Raw genomic sequence first — 14,180 nt, forward strand, 5'->3', positions numbered from 1 at the left:
GTGTTTCATTTGCAGAGATTCATGTAATAAGCACAGCTTTATGCTGGTTTTCCTTGAAAGCTGAGCACTGTGGTCTCATTTCCCTCCTCCTAAAGTGATTTGCAGAGCAAGGGGAGATTGAAGCTGGTCCTAAATGTTTGTCCAAATTGGGCCTCGTTACCTTCATTTACAGGGATTTATGAATGTTATGGAAATCCATGACAGCTTTGGCCACTCAGAAGCTTTGAAAAATCACATCACTTACTTAGGTGCTCAGAAGTGAGTGATCTGAGCAGCTTTTTGAATGGTGGAGAGGAATACTGCCTTGACCTTGAGCTGTCTGTGCTCTGAGCACATCTCCGTGAAAGAGAGCCATAGTCATAAAGCCAAGGTAAGAGAAAGAGGCCAAAGCAACTGGGAATGCACCATAAACCATCTTGTTGGCCAAATCAGGGGTCTTTCAGCCCAATATGCTCTCATTAACAGCGGATACCAAGGGAAAGTAACAAAACAAGGCAAGCATACAGCATCCTTCCAGCCTTCAGCAACTTGCAGCCCAGAGACCTTCTGAGCAAGAGCTGCTGGTTTTGTATCTAATAGCATTTGGTGGATTTCTCTTTCATGCATTTCCCTAGCCACCTTTTGTATTCATAGAAACTTTGATACCTTTTCATGCTGTGACAAGCATTGCACAGTTTGACGGTGCTCTCTGTCTGTGAATTGTATCCTTCGTTGGTTTTGCACCTGTCTCCTGTTAGTTTCATTTGACACCCTTCAGTTCCAATGTTGGAAAAGACAACAAACAGCCATTCCCTGGTTACCTTGCCCTGGTGACTCATGAACTTTTATTACATCTTCATCATTTTCCTACCCCCACCCATTTCCTTTCCATGGAGGAGGGTCCTAATGTGTGGTTATGACTGTTGTTAATATAGAGTTTGTCAGACACAAACACACAGAGCACTGAAAGGATGATCCTGGCTGAGCAAATCAATGCCCCTGCCTTGGGTCTCCCTTATCCTACTGGCTGGCTAGTCTAGCTTGAAGTTTGCTAGTGGTTTGTACATGGATCAGCCTTCCCTTCCCCCCACCCCTGAGAATCCCATAAAAAGTTTTATGCAATCCCCAAACTCTCATCCTCAAATTCTCTTTTCTCTATAGGACAATAAGTCCTATAGCCCTTTAGGCAAGGGACCCTCCTGGTTTGCATGGCATTCCCAAGATGCCATGGTTGGGTTTCAATGGGTTTCAACCCATTCAACAATAATGGGTTTCACACCAGGGACTGATCCATCTCCTTAGAGGGTACTCCTTGTGCGTGGTCCATTTTCACTCAGTAGGTTACCAAGGTGCCTCTGCCTGTCATATTACTTTGATCACCTCTGGGTATTTGTGTTTGATTAAATTTGTCGTTAGCCAGATAACCTAATGGAGCTCATGACACACAGTATGGACAGTGGGCAGAAGAGGGTACTTACCCTCAGCCTTTTCATTTTGTTTCTCACTAGATCAATAACTGAGCTATCACGTTAATACATCGTTCATCAAAAGCTTTGGCATCTGAAAGAGGAAGGTTGTGGAGAAGAGCTGGAATGAATGATTTTGCTTTTTAGGGAACTTGAGGGGTTAGTTTTGATACTAGTGTGCACAATCTGCAAAACAGTAAAGTGTTATACGGGATTTATTTTTGAAAGGGCAGAGAATGAACCACTGGAGCAACTTGAGCTGCCATAGGCTTTCACCACATGGGGCATGAGGAGGGGACATCTTCCTGAAAGATTTTTTTCCTTTCTTCCACAGAAGTAGCAAACTGAATGCATAGCTTTCCAGGGGAAGATCACTGTTTTGTGTAATAGAAGGCTGTCTTCAAAATAATCCCTTCTGGACTTGCTCTTTCCCAGCATAGTAAGAAAGAAGAGTGCTAAAACCCTGTGGAGCAGCTTTCTCACTTTCCCCATTATATAACAAATTTAACTTTCAGGTGGTACAAGACAACCTCACTCTTCACCTCCTTTCAGCATCTTTCCCCTTATTTGCCTAAGAAATAACATTTTTCTCACTCATTTGCAAACTACTGGTGATTCTCAGGGCCTCAGATACTGTGATATAAGGTCCATTACAAGTATTTCCAGTGATAGCACGCAGAGCTGTTGTGGCTTTATGTAGTCTCAGCATGTTTTTCAGACACAAGATGTCCTGGCCTGCCGAGTTTGAGAGAGCTGCCAACAAGAAGTGTCTGCAGCTGGGGTCAGTGGGAGGCTAGATCCAAAAAAACAAAATCGGAGATGGATGTAGTGTGTCAGCAAAGACCCTTTTCCTGTGCTTTATTGATTGTTTTGTGTTGATTCCTTAGTTTTTGCTGTTGTCACTGCCATCTAATTTAAGGCATTGCTGTTAAATTAAAAGGCATGATTGACTGGCTTCTGAGACACATTGCAGCTGTCAGCTGCAAAGATAAACTCTGGATCGAGATGCAAATCTTCCCAAAGATCAAGGGTGTTTGGACGAGGCATCTAAGTGGAGCTCTCTCAGTTAATTTGTAGTAGGAAAGACCCATTCTTCTCGCATTTCTGCTTAAGATTCAGAACAAGAAATGCCAAATATGAGCTTACCAGTTGATTCTGACCATCTTGAAATTTTCTTCATTTAACTATGGAGAATTAGAATGCATTGGGTCAACCTGGCATGAGAAGTAATTTGTTTTAGTACAGGATTATGATAAAAATTGACTGAGTAGGATCAAAAAGCTGTTCAGAAACTGGATTAAAGGCCTCCCTGAATGACAGTCTCACAGAATAACAGAATCACAGAATCAATCAGGTTGGAAGAGACCTCTGGGATCATCGAGTCCAACCATTGCCCTGACACTATCATGTTAACTAGACCATGGACCTAAGTGCCATGTCCAGGCTTTTCTTAAACACATCCAGAGATGGTGACTCCACCATCTCTCTGGGCAGCCCATTCCAATGGCTAATAACCCTTTCTGAAAAGAAATGCTTCCTAATGTCCGACCTGAACCTCCCCTGGTGAAGCTTGAGGCTGTGTCTTCTTGTCCTATCACTAGTTGCCTGGGACAAGAGGCCGACTCCCACTTCACAACAACCTCCCTTCAGGTAGTTGTAGACTGCACTAAGGTCACCTCTGAGCCTCCTCTTCTCCAGGCTAAACAACCCCAGCTCCCTCAGCCCTTTCATTGTAGCTCATACCCTCCAGACCCTTCACCAGCTTGGTCGCCCTCTTCTGGACTCGCTTTAACACCTCAACATCTTTCTTGAAGTGCGGGGCATCAAAACAGTCCCATGAGCAGCAGCCTCACGTGCAAGAGCCACTGTTGCAAAAATCATGCTAGGGGATAGGACCATTCTCAAAAAATAAAAAATACAAGTCAAACCTTGCTGTGTTATTGAGGTGATGATGGCTCCTGGTTGTGTTGGGAACCTCTGGAGCTGCAGGCATGAGCCACAGCTACTCCAGTTAAAGGGAACAGGGAGCAAAGTGGGAAAGGTCTGCAGTTCAAGCAAAACTTTGCTAGGTGGGAATGGGTGGGTATGTCACCTACACAGGAGTCAGTGGCTTTGAAAAGCAAAATCCTTCATAAAGCAGCTGCAGCAGACTCATTATTTCTGGATTGAGGACAGATGGCAACTCAACCCACATCGATCAGCAGGGTGAAGCCGTTTGTGGAGAGCTGATGAAACAGGACTCCAAGGGCAAAAGGAACTGTCTGCAGAGGGTCCCATTAACTTCAGTGGGATTCTTCATTGTATTTTGCATGGGTTACTCACTTCCCAGCACCAGCAAGGTCTCCTTCAACTCCATGTTTTAAATATAAGAAGGGACAGAGCAGGGAATTGCGCAGCAGAAGGATGGGGATGTATGTTTCCTGGAAGATAGGAAGTCCATGAGGGTCTGTTTCCCTGGTTGCAGCTCAACAAGTCATTCCTGATCACAGAATCACAGAATCACAGAATGTTAGGGATTGGAAGGGACCTCGAAAGATCATCTAGTCCAATCCCCCTGCCGGAGCAGGATCACCTAAATCATGTCACACAGGAACGCATCCACGTGGGTTTTGAATGTCTCCAGAGAAGGAGACTCCACAACCTCTCTGGGCAGCCTGTGCCAGTGTTCGGTCACCCTCAGCGTAAAGAAGTTTTTCCTCATATTTATGTGGAACCTCCTGTGTTCCAGCTTGCACCCATTGCCCCTTGTCCTGTCAACAATGATGAACTGAGCGATGGGGCATGTGTGCAGCCACTGCAATGACAAAATCCCACTCGTGTTTCTCCTACAGCATCTGCACTGGGCTGAAATCACCTGTGTGTTGTCACAGCTCAGCTGCTCCACAGCTATGGTAGCTCATTCACTTGTCGTTATCCAGCCACCCCTTTCCACCAGCCAGATGCTTTCAGGGAGTGGGCAGAAGAGCCAAGTGTTTTACTCATGGCACAGCATTTTTCCCCCCTACTCAAAGATGGGATGGGTATAACTTCATATAAGAGGCCCTTAACTACTCGTTTACAGCACCACTAAAAAAGAAAAATCACTTGAAACAGTGAATGACTAGATCTGGGAAAAGAAGGAAGGCTTCAAAAGGTTTATCTGACAGTCAATAAAAAGGATAAATAACATGCAATATTTCATTTGTCAGGACCATGGGACAACCTGATGATAAAAAAGGACTACTCCATAAACTGGAGAATACCTTTGTCTTGGCTATAAATGCCTGTGTTGATTTAATAAGTACTCTGGTACTTCTACTCTAGCTTCTCTTTAGTACTCATGAATGGGATGGAAACTGAGGAATAAGGAAAGGAAGGAAGTTATCTGTGCTCAACCTCATAAAGAGATCTCATTCCAGTTAAGGGTTTGAGATCATTATGGTTTTTATCTGATTTTGACTGGTCCTCCCATTGCTGCTGACAAGCAGGGTAAGAAGTCAAAAACTGGAACCTACACTATCCCCCACTCTTTCCTGTAGTGAGACGGAGAAGCATCTATTTCTATGTATTTTAAGGGTTTAATGTCATTGTAACAAGTTACATCCTGAAATGCAGACCTGTTTGAATAACCCTTCATCAAACTGGGGACACCATGACAGGCAATCAGTTTGGGGAACTGATCTGTATTTTGCTTACAAGCACAATATAGAATAAACTTTTAAAACACTGGAGCAATTACACATTTTGACTCAAAAAGCATACCAAGCAAATCACAGAATCACAGAATCAGTCAGGTTGGAAGAGACCTCTGGGATCATCGAGTCCAACCGTTGCCCTGACACCACCCTGTCAACTAGATCATGGCACTAAGTGCCATGTCCACTCTTTTCTTAAACACCTCCAGAGATGGTGACTCCACCACCTCCCTGGGCAGCCCCTTCCAATGTCTAATAACCCTTTCTGAGAAGAAATGCTTCCTAATGTCCAACCTGAACCTCCCCTGGCGAAGCCTGAGGCTGTGTCCTCTTGTCCTATCGCTAGTTGCCTGGGAGAAGAGGCCGACTCCCACTGCACTACAACCTCCCTTCACGTAGTTGTAGACTGCACTAAGGTCACCTCTGAGCCTCCTCTTCTCCAGGCTAAACAACCCCAGCTCCCTCAGCCATTCCTCATAAGTCAGACCCTCCAGACCCTTCACCAGCTTGGTCGCCCTCCTCTGGACTCATTCCAACACCTCAACATCTTTCTTGAAGTGCGGGGCCCAGAACTGGACACAAAATCACAAATAAATCACAAGCCTAGCCAAGGTTTGTGGGGAGCTGCTTTCTTCCTTCCCCAGCCTCACTCCTAATTTGCAAGGGAGAGAGAGTGAAGAAGGACGTCCTTCAAAGGGCAAGCAAAGAGCTGGTTAGCTCCTAAATGTATCTGGTTACAGATATCCTATAGATCAGCTCAAGCAGGGCATCACGATACCTGCCATTACGCCAATGGCCTCTCTTGCAACTGAAACACAATCTGTCTCCCATCAGGAAATTGGAGAGACAAGCCTGTTTCCCCGTGCTGTTTAGAAAAGGAACCAGCAGAGAAAGTGACTTTCAAGTGAAAGACAGTCTTCTTCAAGGTCAAATATTTATTGTGTGCCAATAACAACTCCATCCTCCACACTGCTGCCAGGATCTCCGAGCACCTTGCTGGCAGGTTCACTAGCCTGAGTTTATATCCTGCTCTGTTTTCCCATGTTATTCTCATTATTAAGTATCTAAGAAGCTTCCACTGCATTCAGCAGTGTGAATGATGCTGAACATGTGTTTATTCTCGCTGTCTTGGGAGAAAAGTTAGAGCCCAGCTAGGCTGGTGGTAGTAGACAATCTGTGTTTTGGGAGGAGAATCAGAACTCCACAGCTTTATGCTGTGGAGGTGGATGAGTATCTGCCCATCTCTGTGCAACGGGGTGCTGGTAATGTCCCCATATTCTGATCTGGCACCTAGCTAGGCTGTTGAGGACCCTTGTTTTTCCAGACAGGGCTGGTGTCCTGCCTAGGGTGTGTAGGAAGCAGCAGAGCCCACAGATCAGGGGGCAGCCGTGATGTCTATTGCCTCATAAACAACAGTACAGGGTCAACTGAAACAGATTGTGGAGTCTCCTTCTCTGGAGACATTCAAAACCCGCCTGGACGCGTTCCTGTGTGATATGGTCTAGGCAATCCTGCCCCGGCAGGGGGATTGGACTAGATGATCTTTCGAGGTCCCTTCCAATCCCTAACATTCTGTGATTCTGTGATTCTGTGAGATCATTTCCATCTCTGAAATCTCTGACTGTTGGTGGGAAAAAGGGGCTTTATTTCATTTTTATTTCTAAAAGCAGCATTTGTCTTTCTCCCAATGTTTCCTCTCTTCAAAAAACTACATCTTTAGCTCATTATCTTTATCTGCACCCAAGCATGGTACATAGCTGAATTTCTTGGACCTGAAGCATCTCCAGGGGTAGCTTTGGGTAATGAGAGAATGCACAGCAGGAAAAGCAGTCATTGGAAAGTGGCAATCTCTGGGGTGAAGGACCAGCCACCTCTGCTCCTCCCCATGAGGTGAGCAAATGATGGAGCGGAAGCAGTCACCAGCTGTTAGAAGCAGAGGCCTATTGCAGAGCAGAATTTAGCTTGCTGCATATGGCCGATGAGGAGTGAACTGACCGCTGAGGGATGTGGCAGCTTATCCATCACTTGAAGGGCCTGGATGGTCCCCTGCTGTCCTTTTATAACATAAATCCCAGCCTTGCTGGGCTCCCCCGCAGACAGCCTGCTGCAAGGCTTTGGACTGTGGGAGGCAAGCCAGCTTCAGATGGTCTTCACGGTCCGTCATGCCATCAACATTTACGGACACCCCACTAGGGTCAGTTGTTCTTGGCAGCAAGCTGGAGAGATGCAGTGGAGAAAGCTGCATAGGCTCAGCATTTCCCTTCTGCAGGTGGCAGGATCATCCCTGGGCTTGCTGGTTCCATCAGCTTGCAGGGCTGTAGCTGGTGGTACAAGGGGGAAAGCTGCGTGTTGCTGACACCAATACTGAGTGTGACTGGGAAGGGAAGCCAAAAAGCACCTTCACCTTATGGTGCTCCCAGATTGCTCCCTGTGGGTGCTGCAAGGGTGCTGAAGGGGAACATCATTCCCCCACCAAAGTTGTCCTTGAGAGCGGTGACTCTCTGTGGCTGGTGGTACCTGCGGTGCAGGGAAAAGGAGTGTCCTTTTTGAGGGGAGTGAGTGGTAGGACCCCTACCCCTCCCCAGCTCCCTTTTGCTGTCTGCACATAAGCATGTGTGTTTGTGTGGGGGAAGAAGGAGGAGAGACAACCTCACCAATGCTGGATGTGTATCTTGAAGTGTTTTTTGCAAGTCCATTCTGGGGTTATTAGCCAACAGGCTACAAAACAGGGAGAAGGTCTTCTCAGAAGAGGGGACCTCTTTGCCGTAGCAAGTATAGGAAGAGGTGGACTAATTAGAAGTGGGGAAGGGTTTCCAGGAAGGCAAAGTCCCTGTTTAGAGATAGGGAACAGTTGAAGATAAGTCAATGAAAAGGCAATGCTTCTCCCTTCCCCTCCTATCTTTTGACTTTCTGGGCTACCCTGTGGTCTATAGCCCTACCACATTCAAAGGCATCTCAGTTTCAGGGCTTGTCAGTGGGTCCATTGTAGGGTCTGCTGGGCCAGTGTTGCCTCGGCTTCCTGGGTTCTGGGCTCTCACTGAAGCTGATGAGGCTTTTCTGGATTTTGCCCAGGTGGTTGGAACTCATGGTCGGCTTGGGGCGACTGCACCAAGGACTGCGGGGGAGGCCTGCAGACCCGCATGCGCACCTGCAAGCCCCTTCCCAACGAAGGTCTTGTCTGCGAGGGAGTCCTGGAGGAAGGACGGCTGTGCAATAGGAAGGCGTGCAATAGTAAGTGGAGGCATGTTCCCTTGCACGTGCGCGAGCGGGTCGCTATTGTCAGGAGGAGCCCAGCCTCGTTGCCATAAATAGCGAAGGATGCTCTAGAGGCACGGTGAAAGCGCTGAAGGGTCGTGTCGGAGCGGCAAGCTCAGGGAAGCATGCGACTTCGGCTGTGCATGGCCCTGCCCTTCCCTGCCTGTCTCGCGGTCACGCATGCACACGCACACGTGCTGACACATGTCTTCCAACACAAGCACCTGCAGATCCAGACTTTTACTGCAAAGAATAAGGGTTAATCTGTAGGAATCCGTAAACAGGTACTCATATGCTGGTGATAAATTTGCCACTGATGGCAAAATATACACCCTGGAGCCTCTCTCCCAAATTAATAAAGAATGCAGCTAAGAGAGATGCTAATCTTTTGGCTTAGTTCTCCTTTCCAGTTAAGACCAGTGTTGCTGTCCCTTTCTTTTAGAAAATGAAGCTTACAGAGCTAAAATGTGGAGAATCACAGAATCAATCAGGTTGGAAGAGACCTCTGGGATCATCAAGTCCAACCATTGCCCTGACACCACCATGGCAACTAGACTATGGCACTAAGTGCCATGTCCAGTCTTTTCTTAAACACATCCAGAGATGGTGACTCCACCACCTCCCTGAGCAGCCCCTTCCAATGTCTAATGACCCTTGCTGAGAAGAAATGCTTCCTAATGTCCAACCTGAATCTCCCCTGGTGAAGCTTGAGGCTATGTCCTCTTGTCCTATCGCTAGTTGCCTGGGAGAAGAGGCCGACTCTCACTCTGCTACAACCTCCCTTCAGGTAGTTGTAGACTGCAATAAGGTCACCTCTGAGCCTCCTCTTCTCCAGGCTAAACAACCCCAGCTCCCTCAGCTGTTCCTCGTAGGTCAGACCCTCAAAGAAAGATCTAGCCATTAGACCAGGGCTTAAGCAAGACAAAGTCTTTGGCAGATGCTCCTCTCTCCTCCTGTAATGCAGCTTCTTTCCAGGTCCTCTTCTCCAGAGAGCAGAAGACAAATTGTCAATGCCAGTCAGCAGGGAGATATTGATGAGTTGAACTGGTGAACCCCCGGCACTTTCATCCCCAGTTCTTTTGCATTAGCTGAGTGGAGAGGGTGACAAAGAGGAAAAAAACAGCAGCAGAAGCAGATCAGCCCAGCAAATGCAAGCGAATGGCTGATTATAATTATTCCCTCCTCTTTCTTTCAAATTCATACTAGAAAATGTTTGAATAACTCATTGGACTAGTCAAACAACTAGGGAAAGTTCAGCTGTCTTCAAAGGCAGGGAAGTATCTCCTGATAAAGGGGAAGTTCAAATAGAGGGACATAAATATATTCCTCTAATAAGGGCTAAAATGATTTCATGCATTTTTTACCACTTCCATAAATTTAAATGATGTTGCAATTAGGCTTTTTTTTGCCTTTTTTTTTTTAAAATTAAACCTTCTGGCATATTGGATTTCATCTCCTTGACTCACAGTTGCTAATTTCCCTCTGAGGTTCGCCCACACTAGGGAAATTTAACCTATGTCACCCACACTTAGTGGTGACTTTGGAGTTGTAACGCAGCTGTTGCTTGGGGCAGTGAGGGCAAGACTCCATCCACCTGTGGGCAGGGACCTGGAAGATGGACCTCAAAGGGGGTCCAGCTCTGGTACTTGAGTGTGCCTCAATGGAGATGGAGAAAGGGCCATGCCAGTCTTAGTGGACAATGCTGTGAAGAAGAAGAAGGTGGAGATGGCATTGTGGGTGGGTAGAGGGGGTTGTGCAGGTGTGGCTATTCTTTGAACACGGGGGCACAGGGGACAACAGGCAAAAAAACTCCTTAGAGTGCCCCTCCTGTGCTGGACAAACAAAGTGGGGACTTAGATCCCCATACTCTTTTTGCAGTACATCCATCCCCATCCCTAACCACCTTCAAAGCCCTCCATGGAACCTGTTTAATTCCTTCACATCCCTCTTGAACTGGGCAGGACCAGACTGGACACAGTTTTCCAGGTCCAGCCTTACCAGCGCTGAGCAAGGGGCATAACATCTTCCCTTGATCCGCCCCAGGGACAAAACATTGCTCTTCTTCATGAGATAGATCTCGTGAGGTTGCTGTGGCAAGGAGGGATGAAGTGGGATAGCGGGCAACCATGGAGCCTGGAAGTCTGGGTCAGGTTTCCAGCTCCACTCATTGCTCAGAGCACAAAAGTGAAGAATGAATGGTTATTTGCTCACTGTTTACTCACTCATCTTTTCCAGAACAAAACATTCAGCAAAGCTGATCCTAAGTGCAGAAAAGTCTGATGATTCAATAAATTATTTCATTTGTCTTCCTGTCCTCTTTCCATTACATACATAGTCAGGATGGGGTGTGCCCTCAGCAAGTTTGCCGACGACACCAAGGCATGTGGTGTGGTTGACACGCTGGAGGGAAGGGATGCCATCCAGAGGGACCTTGACAGGCTTGAGAGCTGGGCCTGTGTGAACCACATGAAGTTCAACAAGGCCAAGTGCAAGGTCCTGCATGTGGGTCGGGGCAATCCCAAGCCCAAATACAGGCTGGGCAGAGATTAGATTGAGAAAAGCCCTGACGAGAAGGACTTGGGAGTGATGGTTGATGAGAAGCTCACCATGAGCCGGCAATGTGTGCTTGCAGCCCAGAAAGCCAACGGTATCCTGGGCTGCATCAAAAGAAGCGTGGCGAGCAGGTCGAGGGAGGGGATTCTGCCCCTCTACTCTGCTCTCATGAGACCCCACCTGCAGTGCTGCGTCCAGCTCTGGGGCCCCAACATAAGAAGGACGCGGAGCTGTTGGGCTGGAGCACCTCTCCTATGAAGACAGGCTGAGACACCTGGGGCTGTTCAGCCTAGAGAAGAGAAGGCTCCAGGGAGACCTTCTAGCAGCCTTCCAGTACCTGAAGGGGCTACAGGAAAGCAGGAGAGGGACTTTATACAAGGGCCTGGAGTGACAGGATGAGGGGGAATGGTTTTAAACTGCAAGAGGGGAGATTTAGATTAGATATTAGGAAGAAATTCTTTGCTGTGAGGGTGGTGAGACACTGGCCCAGGTTTCCCAGAGAAGCTGTGGCTGCCCCCTCCCTGGAAGTGTTCAAGGCCAGGCTGGATGGGGCTTTGAGCAACCCAGTCTAGTGGAAAGGTGTCCCTGCCCATGGCAGGGGTGTTGGAACTAGATAATCTTTAAGGTTCCTTCCAACTCAAACCATTCTATGATTCTATGAACTCCTGCTCCAAATTGCAGTGCGGTTAGTTCAGCTGAGCTTATTTGGGAAGAAAGGGTCTTGAGCTAAGTGAAAGGCCCTAGTTTGGAAAGAGAGTATGCCCACAGAGTGGAACAGCACAAATTGATTTATCCCTTTGAAATAAATTCCAACTAATTTTCCCAAGGGCCTCTTTGCAGACAAACTGTTGAGCACTGTTGCGATGCTTTCATGCTGGCAAGCTGGAAAGCATTTGAGGGAAGATGTGAACAATTAATCTTTCAAGAAGACTTGCCCATACACATCTTGAGGTCTGCGTCCTACCTCAAGATAAATCTGTATCTTTTCATATCTACCAAAGCTGTGCATTTGGCTCTGATCTTGCTCCCTGGTGAGTCTGTACCTTGTTGCCTTTGCAGCCGTGCCCAAGAGAGGTGCAATTTTAACCCAGGAAGGGCTTTGAAATTTTTTGCACATATCTTTTCCTTCTCTTTACTGTGGTCTGTACCAAAATTTGAGAGGATTTAAAAGTAGAATAGAAATCCTGTTTTAAATGTGTCACTGTTATTCTCATATTGACTTTTGCTCATAGATTTGTTAGGGATGAGGAGGATGTTCATTCTTCCACTTGAACTGTTATTTTCCTAAGTGTTCATTAGACGTTGCAGTTAAATAGAGTCTAATTCATTTTTTTTTAAATTAAAAAAAAAAAAGAAGAAAAGAAGAACTGGACAGAAGAACACCTTTATCCTGAGTTGTGCAGCATTTCAGTAGCTTGTAATAATACCTGACTAGTTCTGTAGGTATTGTGGAGTAGATGACACCTTAATTTTCTAGTAGAAAACAAACAGGAAAAAATATTTTCCTTGACTGAAGGGACATCTATAATCCTGATAAAACTGCAAAACAAAACAGGGATGAGTGCTGTGGTATTCTCCTCTTTGCTGTGGACAATTTGAACTTGTCCAAGGAAACTAATACCACCATTGAAAAGTCAAATCAGATGCTGGCCAAACAAGTTAAGTTAGAATAACACAGAAATCACCATCACCTTCGAAACAAGGGTAAACCCAGCTTTTTTCTTTAGCTTCTCCTTCCTTGCTTTTGCCAAAGTGTCTCATAAACTGACGGGTGACTAGCAAGAGTGTTTTAGCTGTTTATTTGGATCTCCAACAGCAGAGAGAGATCTTTGTTACTGCATCTGGGGGATGTTCTCAGTGAGAACAACTTTTAGTGCTGCCACCCAGCTCCCTGGAGCTGCTGAGGTGAACTTTTGCTGAGGATCTATGAGGGTTTCATTGGCTGTTTTATCTTGCCTGGCCATGGCAAACACGCTAGAGGGATCTAATCTTTCTTGTCACACAACTCCTTCCCCTGGTGGACCTTCTCCAGGTCCTACCATCCTTCCTTTTCCAGAACTGCCCCAGGTGGACCTTCAGCAGGTCTCAGTACATAGCAGTGGGAATGGTGGTTCTCAGCCTTTCCAAGAGGTGTGACTTCTGGCAGCTTGGTCACTGATATAGAGGTATAGCCACGTGGTTCCCAGAGCTGAGTCTGAACATGTTGCCTGGAGGCCATAGCGTTATTTGAAATTACTGCACGGGGACAGCTGAATGACTCCACAGGTGCCACTTGTAGGTGGCCTTTATGTTTTTCCACTCACTTGGGCCACCATCTCTGCTATTTCATGTAATGAAGACTCTTTGCTTGATGATCTTCATCTGGCTAAGTTTCCCCAGGGATACATACCCAAGCCCAATGGCAACTGAGCCAGGTAAGATATCTCCACGGGCAAAACCCAAAGCTGTAAAACACGGAAGAAAAACTGTAATGAAGGCTCATCCCAAACTGGAAAGGAAAATTTGTCTGGTAACAGCAACTTGCTTTAGGCAGAGCCTTTTTTCATGGCAGCTGTTCAGCTCAAGAGACATAATCTGAAGGACAACATTCAGTGTTTGTTGTAACTCTCTTTTTTCCTTGCTAGAGGCAAAGGACCCAGTGATATCCTCCTCTCTGGCACAGGCAGGGGAGATTTCCTCCATCTGTTCGATTTAGCCAGGAGCTGCTGTTTTATAGAGGAAGGGATGGAAAAAAGCCAACCCAAGTGTGGTGGCAAGTGCTTGCAGAGGAGCTGTCCAGGTCCACCCCCTTTGGATGGAAGGGGACACCTGCTGCGATCCGGTGGCCCCTCTTGGTTGTGTGGTGCTAAAAGCTGTTGTTGCTCAAAACGTGGCATGCAGAGGGTCCTTGCAGGGAGGCTGGATGGGCAATGTGGCAGGACAACATCCAAACCAGAGGGAACATGTCATGGGCCCAACCCTGGCACTGGAATTCGACAGTGCTGGAGAAATGCAAGAACAATCAGAGATGTAGGCGGTCTGCATTCAGTCCTGGGGAATGAAAACCAGCAGAGGAGCCAGCTGAAATCCTGCCATCCCATCTGGCAGAGGCAAGGCAAAATCATCTCTGACATTTATGAATATGCAGACGGGGCAGATATGTCTCCCGTAGGTTCAGAAAGGGGTGGCCACATCCTACCATCAGGTGCATAAGTGTGACACGGATGCAGTCCCATCGATCCATGCCGGATTTCCAGCATCAAGTGCGTTCAGG

The 14,180-nt window shown here is 46.9% G+C and overlaps 1 protein-coding gene across 1 annotated transcript in view; it reads left to right on the top strand.

Annotated features, from left to right (window-relative positions):
- Positions 1–14,180, top strand: part of ADGRB1 (adhesion G protein-coupled receptor B1) — a 297,647-nt gene that overhangs the window by 119,229 nt on the left and 164,238 nt on the right. Inside the window, exon 3 of the mRNA XM_068395729.1 lies at positions 8,192–8,350. Within this exon, the coding sequence (XP_068251830.1) occupies positions 8,192–8,350 (159 nt within the window). The remainder of the gene's footprint in view (positions 1–8,191; positions 8,351–14,180) is intronic.

The sequence above is a fragment of the Nyctibius grandis genome, chromosome 3, assembly GCF_013368605.1.
Source record: "Nyctibius grandis isolate bNycGra1 chromosome 3, bNycGra1.pri, whole genome shotgun sequence".
NCBI lineage: Eukaryota > Metazoa > Chordata > Aves > Nyctibiiformes > Nyctibiidae > Nyctibius > Nyctibius grandis.